This window comes from Pinus tabuliformis, chromosome Q, assembly GCF_031772625.1.
Source record: "Pinus tabuliformis cultivar Carrire ecotype Pingquan chromosome Q, CPIR1, whole genome shotgun sequence".
Lineage (NCBI taxonomy): Eukaryota > Viridiplantae > Streptophyta > Pinopsida > Pinales > Pinaceae > Pinus > Pinus tabuliformis.
This window is the reverse complement of record NC_142296.1, coordinates 35158959-35178505: the sequence shown is the minus strand read 5'-3', so window position 1 is coordinate 35178505 and position 19547 is coordinate 35158959. Positions and strand designations below refer to the sequence as shown.

At 36.9% G+C, this 19547-nt stretch overlaps 1 protein-coding gene across 2 annotated transcripts in view; it reads right to left on the bottom strand.

Moving 5' to 3' along the window:
• Positions 1 to 6189: 6189 nt before the first annotated feature.
• LOC149218148 (uncharacterized) overlaps positions 6190 to 19547 on the bottom strand; it is a 185332-nt gene continuing 171974 nt past the window's right edge. The window contains exons 5-8 of one of the 2 annotated variants that reach the window (XM_089383827.1): positions 7631 to 7764; positions 7183 to 7429; positions 6413 to 6489; positions 6190 to 6333 (exon numbers count right to left, since the gene is read on the bottom strand). In XM_089383827.1, the coding sequence (XP_089239953.1) occupies positions 7217 to 7429; positions 7631 to 7764 (347 nt within the window). In that variant the 3' untranslated portion in view covers positions 6190 to 6333; positions 6413 to 6489; positions 7183 to 7216. Of the gene's footprint in view, positions 6334 to 6412; positions 6490 to 7182; positions 7430 to 7630; positions 7866 to 19547 lie in introns of those variants that run through there. The other variant, XM_089383828.1, reaches the window with a different exon arrangement.

The following is a 19547-nucleotide window of genomic DNA, read 5'->3' as shown; positions in this document are numbered from 1 at the left end:
TTCGCTCAAACCAAAATCATTAGTTAGGCATGTTAAAAAATTCAACTTCTATGATATCATAAGATTGAGCAATCCATGTCTGAAGACTTTAAGCTAGATGATGTTTATCTATCTCTTGTTGACGATCCCATTTCTAGTAGCGTTGAATCAATGACGAGTTTCATGAGTGATCATGTTGATCAATGATTTGTAGTTATGATGTCTAGTTTTGCTGCTACTACTACCTCTACTACTGACGTTGTAGAGGAGTCTTAGGAGTCCACAAATGAGCCACATTGTTTATGTATCTCATGTTGATGATCCCATGTCTAGTAGTGGTGATGATCTTGATCATAATGAGGAGTGATCGTGTTGATCACTGATATGAAGTCTTGTAGTAGGCCAGTAGCCCCAGAGCTTGTAGCATTGTTTTTGGAGTCTAGAGGCCATTTAGGGCCTCATTGTTTATGTATTTTGTTGTTGATATGTATTGCACTTCGTGCCATTTGATATAATCACCTTTACATGGTATACAAATGATCAATCTTTGCATATTTTGTCCCTATTTGTTTGGAATCATGGTTTTAAATCTTAAAAATAGTTTTTTCAATTAAAAATAATTATTTCATGTATTTTTTAAAGACTAGTTCATTGAGATCTGACCAGTTTCGGTTTGATAGGTGAACAGGTCCAGTCACTGGTTCTGATTTTGAATACTATGATATTAGCCCTAATGCGGCCTACTTTTGCAACCTTTGTCTATGGATCAAATGTGGCCTATCTCAACCCTAATGTGGCCTACTTATGCGGTCTTTCTCTATGGATATATGCACCCTTTCTTTGTGAGTATATACAGCCTTCACTCTGCCCTAATTATATGTGGCCTTTCTTTGAGAAGATGGGAGATAGTCCAACAAAATTAAGTAGTCTCTTCGTGCAAACCTAATAACCCTAACCCTCTACAATTAGGGTATTGTTTATGTGGCCTGCAAGCCCTGTTCTTATGCGACCTTTATGAGGTTTGGTAGAAGATCATTGTGGCCTACTTGAACAACCCTATGATAAGGGTTTATGTGCCCTAATCTTCTGATGTTTGGGCAATGATTCTTATTCTTATGACAGTGATGTTTGGGCAATGATTCTAGTTCTTGTGACAGTAATGTATAGCAATGATTCTTGTTCTTATGATAATCTTAGGACAATGATTGATATGATCATGGCAATAACATCTATGCTACTTGAGACAAATATATATGTGATTGATATGATCATGGCAATAACATCTATGCTACTTGAGATATATATATATATATATATATATATATATATCATGGCAATAACATGTATGTTACTTCAGACATATATGTGTGTGTGTGTGATAAGCTTCTATGTTGTCACGTGAAGAGCATCTTGTATGATCCAGGGTTGGCCCTAGTAGGCATAATGTGAATGAAGTTGAAAGACTTGTCTCATTACTATTGTGCATTGTATCTCAGCTAAACATTTGATGAATATCTAAGAAGAAGAAGAATTAATTCTAGATTTTCACCCTAGTGGGGTTTTGCCTCAGTCTCTGACCAAAAATCTGTGTCTCTATTGTGTATGCTTTTCTTATAATGTTCCTTATTGTTTTGTTGCATTGTTAATGTTAATGTTCTCTCTATATAATTGCTTATGATGATATGGGGTTAATGTAATATGAAAAATGTTGAAAAAAAATTAAAATGCAATTATCTACAACATAGAACTTTCTAACACTAAAATTAACACCCAAAAGTGGATAACCCATAAGAGAAAAAATTTCTACTCTTTGGATATCCAACCAGCTAGCAACCTTATATCATCAACAAATAAACATTAGGCATAGTTCACTATGATGCATTAATGGTTATTTTCATTAATGATTGTTGATTTCACTTGATCTTGAGAGGTTTTTTTCAAGTGGTGTTATCACAGCAACAGAAACCCCTTGATGGTTGGTCTACTTCCCCTTCAACAGCACTCCAAATGTCATTTTACCCTCTCTAGAGAGCAGTTATGACTTTGATGATGTAATGTAGCCCCTCCAAAGATGAGCATTGTATTGAGAAATCAATAGGGTTATAGTTAGGGTAATTTCTCTTAGACTTGATAACTGCTTGTGATGTATTTTTGGTTGTTGTTTGATGATGATGGTGAAAGTAGAACATGTTGAAGAATGTAACTATTGTCGGTCTTCATAATTGTATTTGTCAAAAGAAAGAAAGAAACAAAAAAAAAAATTGTAGAAGAAACCGACTTATTAAAGCATGGGTTTCATGCTCGAGTCAATCTTCAATGTGCTCTAGGATTTTTGTATTAGGTCAAAAGCCTCCATTGAAGGCTTCTAAGCATGAGTCATAAGTCCTTGTCTATGTCACAAAAATTATAGACCCTTCTTGGGCTTTGTAAAATCGTAAAAGAGTCAAATTTTGTAAAGCTAGCCTCCTCCACCAAGTCGGCATGCTCTCCACATCAAGTCAGCCTCATAGAGAGATTCAACCATCCAAGAAGAAGACTATTGTTGAAGTCTAAAGTTATTGAAGAGAAAAGGAATGTGAGTTGCTTATTGTAAAGGATTTTTCATCATGAATAAGATTAAGCAAGGAAGTAAGAAGGGTTGAAGATTTCTGTAGTGGAACCACGATGTTGCAACGCTGAGAATCAATCCACGAAATTGCAGGGTTGGGAAGTTACAGGATATAAACCTTTAAGTTGCAGAACAAAGAACCGCGAAGTTGCACAGCCAAGAATATAGTGCGAGCTCCAAAAATTACATAGCAGACCGAGAAACTTGTTGAGGAGCAGAGATGTACTGAAGTTTGACTTGAGAGCTTGACTTAGTGGAGAGAAGGAGGACACTTGTTTTGGTCATAGGTCCTAGTTGTCACAATTTGATCTAAAACTACTAGTGGAAGAGTTTGACTAGGTTTTCCCCTTCATAGGGGTTTTTCCCTCGTTGAGTGCCTATATTTGGTGTCCATCTATGATCTTCATGTTTTTGGTAGTTGTTTGATGATAAAAAGAACATAGTAACAATAAGGAGAAGAAGAAAGAATCAAAGAGAATGTCACAAGCAACCATCAAAGCTAAGAGAAATAAATTTGAATAATCCCTAACTAAGTTGCCCTAGATTTCCCAACATGGTATCAGAGCTAAGGTCAAGGATAAAGGCAGGTAGAAGATCACTAAAATCAAAAGTCTCATGTCTAGTCTTCAAGACCAAGCTACCTAGAAGGAGGACCGAATTTGTGTGTGTGTGTGTGTGCATATTTTCTCAATTCCTTTCGTATTTATTTTTCTATGAAGTTACAGTTGTGCTTTATTCAATATATGCCGCAAGTTAATTGCAAAAGACAAATAATATGAAAAGATAAGAGAATAATAACCAGTAATTGCAACAGTAATTAAAATTTCACATCATTTGGTCCCCTTACACACTAGGCATTAGATGCACGAACTCAGATTCACCTTAGGCCAAGTCTAAGTGGGCTCCCATTAACATCTAGTGCAAGTTAAGCATGATATTCCACATGACAGATTATGTCAACTCTACCACATACAAGAGTCTAAAACAAAGGTTCACTTAATATTTAGATGTCCTAGACTATTATGAGAAAAATGGACAATACTTTACCGTTGTTGATGTCCCTCCGTTGCAACGGCGCAGAGGAAACACAAGGACATCAACAGCAGGGGTTTCAGCAAAGATTGATAGGGAGATTCTTCACAGATATTTTCAAGGTGAGATGGAGATTGATATTTGAATAGAGAGAGAATTTTCCAATGGTGTGAATTGCTCCAGTAGGGTATGCAAGTTACCCAAACAAGCAGTGTGAATTGCTCAAAGGGGAATTTCTGGAGCAAGGAAATTTGCATAGCAGAGATCGATTTGCACAGGAGGATCGAGTTTCCAGTGAAGTCGAAATTTTCGAGTGGAGGCTAAGATTTTTTACCCAGCCAGTGCAAGTTGCCAGGAGGGCCAAGTTTCTCATCCAAGCCACCCATGTGAGCCAAAGCCAGCTTCAGAGGGAGGCCAAACTGGTTTTAGTTGGTTGAATAGCTTCCAGGATGTCAGTGAGACTTGCGGAAACGATCAGAAAAAATTTCCGTAGGTTTGCCATATTACGGCAACCAGTTGTAATATTTAAGTGGGGTCCCATTAACATCCACTGCTAATAATTAAAACCCCCATCTGCTACACTAGTTTTCCCTTCAAGGTTTTTCCATTGCCATTTGCCCAAAAATATCAGTGTCCATTATTTGTGTGTGTGTGTGCATATTTTCTCAATTCCTTTGGTATTTTTTTTCTATGAAGTTGCACTTGTGCTTTATTCAGTATATGCCACAAGTTAATTGCAAACGATAAATAATATGAAAACATAGGAGAATAATAACCAGTACTTGCAACAGTATTTAAAATTTCACATCATTTGGCCCCCTTACACACTAGGGATTGGATGCACGAACTCGGGGTCACCTTAGGCCAAGTCTAAGGGGGCTCCCATTAACATCCACTGCAAGTTAATCATGATATTCCACATGACAGATTGTGTCAACTCTACCACATACAATAGTCTAAAACAAAGGTTCACTTAATATTTAGATGTCCTAGATATTATGAGAAAAATGGACACCTGGATTTATATATCAGACAGACCCTCAAACATAGATCTTACATTCTTCAACTACCCACACCAAACCCCCCACCTACCTCCCACGTGTGCGCACATAGACCAAACACTTTACAAAGGATCATAGTTTCTTTTGAGTGCTCCCATTCGGTCAGGAGAACATGATGCATGTAGGGAATAGTCCTCTGTCCAAAGTTTCTACTCTTTGACCTTGCATAGTAAGAGAGTTGTACATTGGACAGTCGATACTTTAGAAGAGAGTTGTATTTTATAGTACGAGGGTTGTACCATATACAATGGATGCATTGATTATCTCCTTGGTATCTCTAGGTAACCCATATTATGCTCCAAGCACACATTACAATTTTAGTACAAGAAAGCAGAAAATAAAATTATAAATGAGATAAATCCCAAAACATTTATTACCAAAGTAAGTTTATTCTTTGGGTTAAAATAGAGCAACACTCCATATTCTGGCAAAGGCTGAAATAATTTGTGTTTAGTAATACAAAAGGCTATATCCAAACCAATGTGCCTTTTCTAAAAATTTGTTTGAAAGCAAATACACTCCAGATTTGCTTACTTATATTAATGTGGACAAACCTTGAAGAAAAAGCTTCAAATACCAATTACTAGGGAATTTCAGGATCATCAAAATAACACTGATAACAGATGAATAACCCACATCAAAAACCCATCGGGTCAGTACAATTAGTTGTCACCAAAGGTGTTGGCCATTTGGCTAGTTCTGTGACAACAGATGTCTATTTTTTTAATCCCACTAGGTGAGGCAAACTAGTCTATGCTGAAAAGTTCATTAGGAATGGCATCAATAAAGGTGTTCCTTAAAAGACATTATATATATATATATCAAAACTCAATTAAATATTAGAATCAAGAGAGAAAATACCTCCAATATCAAGAAGAATAAAGACTGTCATGTGAATTGAAAGACCGTGTATACCTTGCCCATCTATTAGAAAGGAAAATAGAGAAAAATGGGCAAATCTTAGGCCATTCAAAAGTATCAAACAATCAGACTCATCATGGTTAGCAGTGACAGGCAGATACTACTTGTTAAACTCAGTCTCAAGTTCAAAATATGAATTCAGCACCTACTTTGCATTTCGGCCAGGGTCATCAATATCTTTAGTATTTATGAAAAGGCATGCTTACAAATAGAGTGTTTCCCTTTATTTCTAAAACATTATACATGCAGATTTTCTGTGACAAATAATTGAAACACGTAACAAATCAGGCTCATAATTAGATAAGAAAACTTCTAAAAGGGGAGAACAAGAAATATACCATATGGAGAAGATCTTCCTCAGGCAGATAATCAACCCCATGCCTTGAATTCCCACCAGCTCGAGATCGCTCTTTATTTACATCTGTTCCTGAAGGCCTCTCTCTCTCTATGTGCCTATCATTTATCCTCTCCATTGCAAATGGTGACCTTGAGGTAGAAGCTTTTGGTTCTTCCAAATGTCCAGAAGTCATATTTGACACCAACCCGCCAGAAGGATTGTACCGTTCAAGTGGTTTGACAGGCGGGTGATGTGCAGATGGATACAGCATAGGCATTATAGGCCAATTTCCCTGAGATGTTGAATATCCTCCCATGCAATTTCCATCAACTGTAGCACTACCATAATCTCTATGGAGCCTTTTTGTAAGGGTAGAATCTCTCACAGCCATCTTGCTGTAAAATTATTCGATTAATTTTAGCAACAATATTCAAAGATCTACCACAATAATTCAATAACATAAACAAATATTACCGCTTATGTTTTCCTTCAAATTCAGCTCCTTCATCTATAAGACCACAAAGAGCTTCTCCAATTTCCTGCGTCAGCTCCTGATAAAACAAAACTAAATTACTTGTTAGAAAATAGCAATATAAGGAAGAAAATAACAAAATTCCACTTCGTAATTACTCAGCCAAATGAAAAATCATGCAGGGTGTGAGACTATTTGGAAGGATCATGCTTCCAAACATAAACTTTAAGGGTAACCATCAAGGTTCGGCTGTGAAGAGTAGGCTTCATAAACTTGGCATTAATAATTCAACATGAGCATTGTGAGTTAAGGATGACACAGCTCAGGATGTAATTTGAAAATATCAGACAGTTTTTTATGCATGTCAGGCTGAATGTCATTCCCCTTTTGTAATCCTTCTCTCATGGAAGGGACCTCTGATAGAGGCCACTTGGATAGTAAAGGACAAATGGAAATTGCTGTGGCATTCCGTTCAATTAGTTGCTATTGGATTTCTGTGGAAACATCGACATAAACTTATGCTCAATGAAGGTCCCCCATCCCTTTCTTTATGGGAATTGAGTAGCTTAACCTCAGCACCTTACATTGTGATGTCAAGTCCTTCCTTGTGGGGGCGCAGGGCTTGTTCATATGTTTTTAACTTATACAAGCCAGGACTTTCTTGCACCCCTCTACATTTTGTAATCACTAACCACCTTGAACCATGATGTTCTTATTTGCAATATATAAAATATTTTACCAAAAAATGCAAGCAAGTCAAATAAGTAATTACCTGGCAATCTCTACTAATCTTCACTGGCTTGTACTCATTCAATGGGTTCTTCAGATGGACCGTCTTCTGGAATGGTAAATTGTAAAGACGAAGCCACCTCAAAAGTGCGTCCCCATGGATTTGTTCCATTATTTGATTCATTCCAAACATTTTCCCTCTTCCAACCAACAGGAGACATCATTTGGGCATATCCTTGGAAGTATCCACTCATATTGACACTAAAAATTAGAATGACTCTTTCTGAATTCTGCATCAAAACAATGTAATGAACTTAACATACATGTATTCAAATTGACACAATTAAAAACACAAACCAACGTAATGAACTTAACATACATGTATTCAAATTGACACAATTAAAAACACAAACCAATGTAATGAACTTGACATACAAGTATTCAAATTGACAAAATTGAAGACACATGCAAAACACACTACATTTACTCACATGGAAAGCTTCCTCTAAAATGGGCTCGTTCATCACTTGAGTTACCCAAATTCCCTTTTCAATTGACATTTGTATATTATGATGGCTCAGACTCTTAATTATGAAGTATCTTGTTGAATGCAACCTTCCCTCTTCTGAAGAAGCGCCATTGATCATTATGTTATTAGATAAATGCTTAACTCTCCATTGATTAAATCCTTGGGGTTGTTTGCCACATTCCTATGGTTTGCACTTCCTGGAATGACATTGCAATAATCAAATAAAATGACACAAACAACTGGATATGCACACTTGGATATGATCAGAAACTTTGAAATGGAGAACTCAAACCACAAGTTTTTCTTCTTCAAACATAATAGAGATTGAAAAGGTAACGAAAAACCATTACAATAGGCCTAAATATTAGAATTACCTCTCCATGGAATGAAATAAAGCATGTAATTAACTTTACCCAACCTAATATTGCAATGCTTATGTGGGGGATTGAACAAAAATGTCGCTCTTGTGGCAAAATAATCAAAAGCATGGAGAATTGAAAGAAAAGTTGTCATGTCTATTGAGTTTAGAACATGGGCACTTGCAAGACCATGCCTGTGGAAGATCTATAGATGCATGTCCACAGAAATATTCTTATCTGTATGTGTTTTGTATAACATTTACCTCTAATACTACCATGGGTATAAAAGAAATATTGGCTGAATATCACGTTAGACATTTGTGAACCAACATAATGGCCATAATCCTTCACGGAGAAAAATAAAGAACAGATTCTCAATTAAACATCCTTCTCCTAGGTAACATGAACAGGAACATAGAGAAAAGTGAGTAGACATCTTTTGAACATCGGTGTCAGAGGACACAGCTCCATTGGACACCAGTTTGAGCCAATTTATACCTGCTTCTTCATTACATTGCAGAAATCAGTGATCAAGATGGAAAAGTGAACCATATAGTGCGAGCCAAACATACCCGCCAGAGTAGATTCTGAACAGAGTCCCTCTGTTTAGTAAAAATCTGCAGTGAGCGCATTCAACACGTCCATACATCATGAATCTACGTGGCCTAGGAAATGAACCACCTGGTTAAGATTTAGTTTAACTCCTAGTATTCAAAACCCAAACTGGTGACTGGACCAGTCCACCTCCCAAACCGGGTTTCAAAACGGAACCAGTCAAACCGGGATTGGTCAGATCTCAATGAGCCGGTCTTTAAAAGAATACATGAAATAATTATTTTTTTATGAAAAAATATATTTTTTAAGATTTAAAACCATGATTCCAAACCAATAGAGAGAATATATGCAAAGTTTACTCATCTATATACCAAGTAAAGTGAATATATCAAAATGGCACAAAGTGCAATACATATCAGCAACATAAATACTTAATCAATGAGGCTATAGATGGCCTCTAGAGTCCAAAAACAATGCTACAAGCTATGGGGACACTAGCCTACCACAAGTCTACATATCAATAATCAACATGATAACTCTTCATCATGATCAACCTCATCACCACTATTAGATATGGGATCATCAACATGAGCTACATAAATAATCTGGCTCAGAGTTTGAGGACTCCTAAGACTCCTCTGCAACCTCAGTAGTGGTGGTCGTAGTAACAAATAAACTAGACATCAAAACTACAGATCACTGATCAACATGATCACCCATGAAACTCACCATTGATTCAGCACTACTAGACATGGGATCACCAACAAGAGATACATAACCATCACCTAGCTCAAAGTCTTCAAACTTGGATGCTCAACCTTATCATACGATAGAAAATGCAAAAGTTTAACATGCCTAACCAATGATTTTGGTTTGAGTGAAAGGTAAATCTCCTCAACCTTATAATGTGGTAGAAAAAGCTTAGCATGCCTAACCAACTATTTTCCTTTGAGTGAAGGGTACATTTTTGTTAAGGCCATGGTAGAGGAGTTCAACATTCAATACCACCAACATTAACAAAGTTCAACAATCAATGCCACCAACATAAAGGTACTTAAAATTCTTCATGTTCTTGATCAAATGTCAATCTCATATCAAATGGAAACATTGCAAGCCCCCAAACCATGAAATCTTGAAAACCATTAAGTCTGTTGAATTTTGAGTGAAATCTAAAATTCTATTTTCTCCATATGAAATCCAATGAGGTCGAAACCACTCTCAAACATCCTGAGTCATTTCATGGTAATGTTGAAAATTTAAGTAAAAGAATGAAAATGAAAGATAAATGAAATGTTTTTTCTTGGAGGGCCTGTTTTTGGAGGGAAACAGACCCACGTTACCCACAAAAGCCCTTCAAAACTCACAAAACCACATTTTGTGGGGTCCGGACCAGACTTGGCAATAAATCGGTCGGTTTATGGTAAAGTCGGCCAGTTTCGTCATAAATTGATCGGTTTATACCCAGTCAGACCAAAAAACCAGGGGGTCCGCTCCAATGTTGCAGTAATCATTATCGGGGTAATATCGGCAAAGGAAACAATTGGGAAAAAATCAGGAAAAAAACGTCAAATACAAAAAATATTCATTTTTTTTCAATTTTTTTAGTATCTAAAGCATCTACAACATAAAATAAATACATTGACACATAAATATGATAAAAGAACTAATACATAAGATGTGTAACATCATTTCTAGTGCTACATCACACATAACAGTGAATCATGTCCTGAATAGTCAGTCTTGACTCCTGAGTCCCAACTCAAACTCAAAATATCAACAAAAAATATAATAATGTATCTCATATCATGAGTCATAATGTCATATACAATGAAATGAATCAAATAACTAATACCATTGATTTCCTCTGCCCCTCTTGTGAGAAAATGCAATAGCTTTCCCTCTAGATGTAGATGTCGGTGGAGTTGTCAGTGGACTCTGTTGTGCTCTAGAAGCTAAAGAACTACGACCTACAGGAGGTAGACCATGTCCTCTACTGGTGACAGAGGTAGCCTAGGTAGCTTGTGTCACCTCCTCCTCTTGTTGCTCCTCCTCCTCATCAAAAAATCGGCACAAAAAAACAAATATAAACAATAAAAAGAAATAAAAAACTAAACAACCAATTAAAAGAAAAATATCAAAACAAACAAAACAAACAACAACAACAACAACAACAAAACACAAAAATCGGATGATAATATCGCCAAACTCAAAAAAACGTGATTTTCACAACACTTGTCCACTCAGATAATCTGATTTTCCAACCTCATAGTGAAGTTAGAATTTTACAAGCCGTATTAGAAATGTAACTTTAGTTAACATAGGTCTTCCAGATTCATAGAACTGCATTTTCATGATTCATCTACAACCTTATTTTCAACAACACACGCCATTACACCTAAGTGTTGAAAATATGTAGCTTCATTCAGTATTTGAAGCCTACAAGTCAAAGGAAAAATAATTATTATTCTTGTTGCTTAAGTCGGCCCCATCTCATGAAGGGGTTTGACCCTTGGTCAAAAACCCACTTGATTGCACATATATATATTGACATTTGACCCTCCTCATTTAGACAACACATCTTTTCAAAGAGGCCTTTGTTCACACGTCTAGGAGGAGAGAAAGGTTTGACTAGCTTGGAATCTGTTGTACCAGCGTTGACTTGATGTTTTATGGGTTGCTTTGACCGAATCCTTCGCTAGCTGATTGGACCGAACTAAAGGAATCTTTGACTGAACGCTTGACTAAACTTTTGAGCAAAAATTCCTGCGTTGACCAAATTGTTTTGACCAGTGTTGGCAGCAAGTCAACTGGGGAAAATTAACCAAAGTTGCAGGGCCAAAATTCGGCCTCTTTGACCACAGCTAACCAAGAGCAACAAAGGTCGAAATTCAGCCTGTTGACTAGACTTGACTTGATGACCTGAACTTTGACTCTCTCCTTTGACTGATTTGACTTGGAAATGTGGTATGATTATTTTAACTGTTTGACTAGAAATTCAGATGTACAAGTTGATTGAATTGGACAATTTCTACTAAGAAAAGGTTGTTGGATTTTTCCCATGGTTTGGGGTTTTCCCAAAGTAAATTTTGTATCTCTTGTGCACCTTTACTTTATTGTGTTCTCTACTGCTCTACTGTATTTATGGTTCAAAATATTCTCAAGTGTAATTACTTAATGATATGAAATGTGCTAAGAAAATAAATTGTATCATTAGAAGCAATTATCTGGCAGAATATTGTGTTTGTCTTAATTGCACTTAAAATTCAACATGGTATCAGAGCTTTGGTGGAGGAAAGGGCAATGAGATCACTCTTAAGAGACCTAATTCTGCAATATGATTATTGTCCAAATTTGTGGCCATGGGTTCCTACTCTAAGACAAAAGAACAAGTTGGAAGGTGCTACAAACTTCATGTTTGGATGACAGAGATTGATCTTACACTTGCAGAGAATGGTGTCCTGGATTATGTGAAGGGCAAAGTGACTGAAACCCAAGACAATGTAGACAGGCAAGATTCAAGAAGAATGAGATCATAGCCATGAGGATGATTGTTGAGTCCATCAAAGATCACTTGATCTCATATGTTTCACATTTGGAAACTCCTAAGGCTATGTATGACGCTCTAGTTGGATTGTAGTCCATCAATAACATTGGTCAAAAAAATGAGTTTGAAGAATCAATTTCGTAATGTTCAAATGACAATGGATGATACAATGGCTTCTTATTTCATAAGAATCTTCCAATTGAGAGATCAACTTAAAACTATTCATGAACTGATTTCTGATCCAAAGCTTGTAACTACAACACTCAATGGTTTGCCTTTTTCATGAGATTCATTTGCAACTAGAATTTGTGGAAGAAAGGATGTTCCAAGTTTTGATGAATTATCAATCTCTTGCACTCAATAGGAATGTATTATGTGACTTGTCTCACGAGGAAGGATTCAAAGACCTCAAGATGGTGATCAAGCATTTGCGGCTCAATCTAGGAATGGTAGAGAGGGGATGACACTTTGGAAAGTTTCAAAGAAATGCAGGAAGAAGGCTTGCTCTAGGAAGACATCCTCCCTCTCAAGGAAGGAAGGATATGTCAAGAGTTCATAGTATTCGTTGTCAAAAGTATGGCCACTATCAAGACAAGTGTCCTGAAAGGAACAATAACAAGAAGAGAAGGGGAAAGCAACATGCCTCAATTGTCGATCTTGATCATGGCCAAGCACATATGGAGAATCTAAAGAATGATTATGACAACATTTTTTTTTATTCTGCTCTTATAGGTTTTATTGTTAATAATAATGTTGTAGTGGTGCTTCCATGCAGTGCTGCAAACATCGGGCTAAAATCGCGATTTTTTCACATTGTCGATTAAATTGCCCAATTTTATCTACGGTTTCTTCAATTTGAAAAAATCGCGACTCGATGGATAAAAATTGTCAAGCGACGCATCAGTGCGATTTTAAAGCTAAAATTTGGCTTTTTTTCTCTCATTTTGCAGACAAAGGGAAGAGGTAAGAGCTAAGGAGCAGGAGAACTCATCTACAAAGGCAAGAGACGAAAAAAGTAAAGGAATTTAGCATCCCAAGCAAAAAAAAAATCAAGTTTGGACCAAGTTTCTTCAGCAAGGCTTGGTTTTCAAATATGGGCATCAAATTTGGCCCTAATCATTTTAATTTTCTTCTTGTTTTTTCTTGTTTTTTTCTTGGATTTCTATCACCCATATATTTTCCATGATTTTTGCTTAGATTTGACTATGTTATTTTTGTTATTTTTGTCATTTTGTTGCATTTAGTGGAGAGGGTTTTTTTGGGTCAAAAATGCAAAATCTTGATTGTTAGCTTTATTTGTTTAATTTCTTTTATGCCCTAGATTTTTTTCATGATTTTTGCTTGGGCTTGAATGTGCTTTTTTTTCCATTATTGTTTCTTGAGTTGAGGGTTTTTTCCGTCAAAAATTCAAAATGGTGTATGTAAATTTTAATTTCATTTGTTTAACTTGCAATTCTTCTTACGCCCTAGGTTCAAACTTCAAACTTCAATCTTACATGTAGCTCATTCAGATGCGAGCACAACTGGAGTGTATTTGACAAAATACACACCAAGAAGCGCAACAAGTTAAAAATATTCCAATTAATTTTTTGAATTCATTAAATAATATTTTCTTATAATTATTAATTTATTATTTATAATTTCTTAATTTATGACCATTGTACAGGTTGGGGTCCCAGCGACTTAATGACATGATCTATGTCTACTACAATCTTTGATTGTGGATGAGGCAACTTGACAAGACATCTGATGTGGAGGCCATCTCATTGGATGGAATTGACACCACTATTGCATGGAGGGTTGAGGGTGAGAGGCCTATCATGGAGTCAGCCACTGATTGGTTAGAGGAGGAGCAACAGGAGGAGGAGGTGACACCACCTACCATGGTCACCGGTAGAAGATGTGGTCTACCTCCTATAGCTCCTATTTCTTTAGCTTCAAGAGCACAGCAGAGTCCACTGCCAGTGCCAGCCCCAACGTCGCCTTCATCTAAAGGGAAAGTTGTTACATTTTTTCGCAAGAGGGGCAAAGAAAATCAGTAGTATGAGTTATTTGGTTCATTTCATTTTATATGACATTATGACTCATGATATCAGATACATTATTATATTTTTTGTTGATATTTTGAGGCTGAGTCCGGACTCGAGACTTAGAATTCAAGACATGATTCACTGTTATGTGTGATGTTGATCTACATGTAGATCTAAAAAGATTCAGAAAGGAGAGAATAACACAGATGTTTTGGAAAACAATACCACCATATTATTATGAAGGACAGATGACCATTTTATAAACAATGCCAAAATTCTCATTATTAATTTTTATTTACAAAATATATGAGAGAAAAAATTAATCACATTATTAGATAAAACAACTATAAAGATGTTTGATGTTTCCATCTTTACTAGCTTTTTGATGTTTCCTTCTTTTTAAGTTTTATATGTTGTGAAGAAAGCAGTGTGTTTTTCCTTGTTTCCCAATTAGTAAGATGTTTCTGATTGGTGACCCTTTCTTGGTTGCCTAATTCTCCCTGTTTAGAGAGGGAAGCATCCCAGCTTCCCCCACCAAATGAGGGAAAGTGTGCTTCCATGTTTCTATTGTCAGCGATTTGGTGTAGGAATTTACAGGGTAAGTTCCTCAAATAGAACACCAAAGGACACCACTCACAAATAGATCACAGATCAATACACTAGCATTCTTGACATGGTTAAAACCCTCAAAGAGGGAAACAATCCATGGCCTGAGCCAACGCAGCCTTCAGGCAATTTATTAATGTAAAAGAAAGAAAATTTACATAAGCTTCTCTAATGAACGGTCACCTTACAAATGACCCTCCATGCTCTTTAAATAGAGATCATGGACCAATCGGGTGTTAAGCCATGGATCAAGTGTTGGTAATACCGAGGAGAGATTGAACCGTCAGATCACTTCATGTCTAGAACATATCGTGACCCTCGGATTGAAAGTTACAAAAGTACATAGTAAAGAAACACACTTTACCTAACTCTACACTATACTTAACTATTTCCCATGTGTCAAAATATCCTAACATCCCCCCTTAAGAACAACTTGGCATAGGATTGAAGGATGTACAAATATGACACAATAGGAGAAGGAAGGAGGCATTAGAGCCTATCCCCCCTTAGTGACAACTTCTTGAACTCCAACCATAAATCGAAGATTAGTAAACTTCGCCTCTGTTAGAGCCTTTGTAAAGATGTTAGCAACTTGATCATCGATTGAACAATATTGCACTTCAAGAACATGGTCATGAATGTGCTTTTTGATGAAGTGCATGTGTAGTTCAATGTGTTTTTTGCACTGATGTTGGACTGGATCTTTGCATAGTTGAATGCCACTTTGATTATCACACCAAAGTGTACTCGGATGTTGCTGCTGAAAGCCAAACTCTGACAAGATTTGACGAAGCCACAGGGCTTCCTTACTAGCTCCTACGGCGCCACGATACTCTGCTTCTGCTGAAAGAAAATAAAAAAATAAAAAAAAAAATAAAAAAGAGAAATGGCACTTTGTTTCTTACAAGCCCATGTAATAGGTCCAAAACCAAGAGTGAACACATAACCTGCAGTAGTCCTCCAATCATCAGGGTCACCAACCCAATCTGAATCAATGAAACCAGCGAATAGACGAGATGCTTCTGCACTGTAATGAATCCCAAACTGAATTGTACCTCGAACATTACGAAGTATTCTTTTAGCTGCTTTCCAATGACTTTCATGTGGGTTTTGCATAAACCGAGCAATAAGGCCAACAGCAATGGAAAGGTCAAGACGGAAATTGGTCAGATACAAATTTTTCCTACAAGCTGACAGTATAAGGTAGCATCAACTTCAAGGGAAGTACAAGTGACTAAAAGTTTGGATCCAAACTGAAAGGGAGAAGGGGCTGGCTTACAGTATTCCATGTGAAAGTGGCGTAGAAGATCACAAGCATACTTGGACTAGGAAAGGGAAAACCTTTCATTGTATTGCAAGACTTCAAGACCAAGAAAATAATGCAAGTGTCCTAAATCTGTCATTTCAAACTGCTTTTTAAGGTTGTACTTCACATGGTTTATAAGGTTGGGATCACTACCAGTAAGGATAATATCATCAACATAAAAAACAAGAACGATAAGAGACTTACCCACTTTCTTGGTGTAGACAGTATTGTCAGAATGACACCTAGGAAAGCCAGTATCTAAAAGAAAGGTATCGATTTTGGCAATCCAAGCCCGAGGGGCTTGCTTGAGACCATAAAGCGATTTCTTACGCCGACATAAAAGATTGGAGTCTGTTTGTATAAAGGCAGGAGGTTGTTCCATATGGATTTCTTCATGCAAGTCCCCATGCAAGAAGGCTGATTTAGCATCCATCTGATGGACTTCCCATTTGAAAGAGGCAGCAAGGGAAAGAACATGACGGATACAGTTCATTTTGGCAACAGGGGAGAAGGTTTCAGTATAGTCAATGCCTTCAACTTGTGAAAACCCCTTAGCAACAAGACGAGCTTTATGTTTATCAACATTTCCATCTAGTCTAAACTTGGTTCTGTAAACCCATTTGCATCTAACAAGTTTTTGTCCCTTTGGAGGAGGAACAAGATCCCATGTATCATTTGCCAATAATGAACAATACTCTTCATTCATAGTTGTGTCCCAATCTGGATGGCCTGAAGCTTCTGCAAAGGTGTTAGGCTCATAATTCGCCGCAGTTTGAGCCAGAAAAGAAGAGGCTCCTTCAAACTGAGAACGTGTACATCGTTGATTTGTAGGATCACGTGTTGCATCTCGAGTAGCACAGACCCATTTTGAAAGCTGAGGAGCTGAAGGAGGACCACGAGAAGGTGGGGGAGGATTGTCATCCTCGTGTTGTCATCATCTGAAGAAGAAATATTTTTAGAAGTAGAAGGGATAGAGAGAGGTGGCACATCCATTGAACTAGGCTCATAGGTCGATATATTTTCAGCAAACTTTACATCTCTTCTAATGATAACATTTTTGGATTTAGGTTAAAGAAGCCTATATCCTTTGACATCTTTAGAATATCCAAAAAAAATACATTTTTCACTCTTAGGCCCTAAGGCTTTATGTTTCTCATCTAGAATATGGGCCCATGCTTCACTTCCAAAAACACGAAAGTGACTTACATCTGGTTTAATTGAGTTCCATGCTTCTTCTGGAGTGATATTCTTTAAAGCCTTAGTAGGAGTGCGATTTACTATGTAATTTGCACAGTTAATTGTTTCTGCCAAAAAATAAAGACCAAGTCCTTTAGATTGAAGTATACAATTAACCATTTCCTTTAAGGTGTGATTCTTCCTTTCAGCTACACCATTTTGTTGCGAACTATATGGAACAGTATGTTGCATTTGCATTCCATTCTTAGTGCAAAAGTTGATGAATTTGTTGTTAACATATTCTCCGCCATTATCAGATCTTAGCTTAAGAATTTGATGTCCATATTGTTTCTCAACAAAGGCCTTAGAGGCCAAGAACATGTTAAATACTTCACTCTTGAGTTTTAAGAAGTATACCCAATTGCGTCTGGAGAAATCATCAATGAAAGTTAAGAAATACTCGTAGTGAGAAAATCAAACAACTGGAAGTGGACCACATAAATCGCTATGCACAAGCTGTAAAGGGGTTGAGATGTACGAGGAGGCATGTTTTTCAAAACTATCCCGATGATGTTTTCCGAGTACACATCCGGAACAAACACCATCTCTGGAAGATACCATAGGAAGACCTGTCACCATATTTTCTTTACATATATTTTTAAGGGAGCGATAGTTTAAGTAACCAAATCGCCCATGCCAAAGTTTGTTCACTTCATCGTTATGAGCAACAAATACCGAGGGAAGAGTTGATGACCCAAAGTTCTTAAACTTAAACAACCTTGTAGAATCATCAGCAATGTCAATAGCTAAAATCTGACTAGGATTTCTTAGGTCCTTAATTACAACATTATGAGGTGAAAACTCAACGGTTTTACCTTCACCTGAATGAGTTATCTGATATACAGATAGAAGGTTGCAGGATAAGGCAGGAACACATAATACATCATTAAATTGACCATTGTCTAGATGAATAGTTACAGTCCCTACAACACTAAGAGATCTATCATCACCAACATATATATTTTTGGTGTTACAATCATTTAAAGAAGAAAACATGGCTTTGTTTTTTACCATGTGATAAGAAGCTCCAGAATCGATGAGCCACTAATGAGAATGAGAAGAAGAAGATAAAATTAGTGCATAACTACACCGAGATGCTTGACAACCACATCCAGAAAGTGTTATTCCTGAAGATAAAGTTAAAGTTGATGAGTGCTCCAAATGGATGTTATGCTTTTTCATTGCTGCTTCCAAGGCTTCCATCTTCTTAAAGCATTTGGATTCTAAGTGGTCATCTCGATTACAAAAGTTGCAATGTCTATCAGTCTTCTTCCCTTTGTTTTTATTTGCCTTATCATTTTGTTGAATTGATTTTTCAATTTGAGACTGAAAGTGTTTAGGAGCCTAGGTTGGTTTAGGACCATCCTTTCTAGGATGTTGCGTCTTAGGATTCCTTGCACTTGGTTGCTGCTGGACGGTTAAGGCTTTCTTAGAAGAAAAGACCAAGATGTAAGACATTTTCTTGTACTCTTATGAAAGAATCACAAAAGGCATTAAAAGAGGGGCACTTGTAGTCTTGTCCTTGAGAAATAAAGGCTTCTCTAGTTGAATGGAAGGCGGAAACAAACACAGTGTAGGCTAGTCCCAACTTAGTAAGAATGAAATAGATAAGGCTACCATCTTCTTTCTTAACCTTAACACCTTCCAAGCGAAGTCTAAGGGTCTTGAACTTGGACAAAAAATATTCAATGAAAGAAAAAATTATTGGGGTCCAATGTAAGCAACTCAATTTCAAGTTGATACGCTCTAATTTCATTTTAATTCCAAAAACTTTATTGAGTTGTTTCATTGCTTCATCAGAGGTATCAAGTTCTGCGATATGGAATCCAAGGTCTGGAGAAATAGACATCCCTGTCAACCCATGTGCTTGATCTTGCCTATTTTCCCATTTGGATTGCTTATCTTCATCCTTAGGTTTAAACTCTTGGCCTGAGGCTATTCTATAAAGACCTTTACTTCTAAGTAAATCCTCCATGTAGGACACCCATTCAAAGAAGTTGGTGTTGTCAAGAATAAATTGGCATGGACTTTCCATTTTAACAAGAACGGAAGCAGTGAGCAGTGAGTTGTTGAAATTATTCTTGCATAGAAAGTAGCATGAATTTGAGAACAAGCAAAAGGTTGCTTGTCTACCATGAAATCTTCCACAACAGGGCCTTCAAACCTTTGACAGTAGAGCCTTTCATTGACTATCGTTCTTCAGTCGTTTGCTTCTTGTTGAATACAGTATCCACACTTTGCGC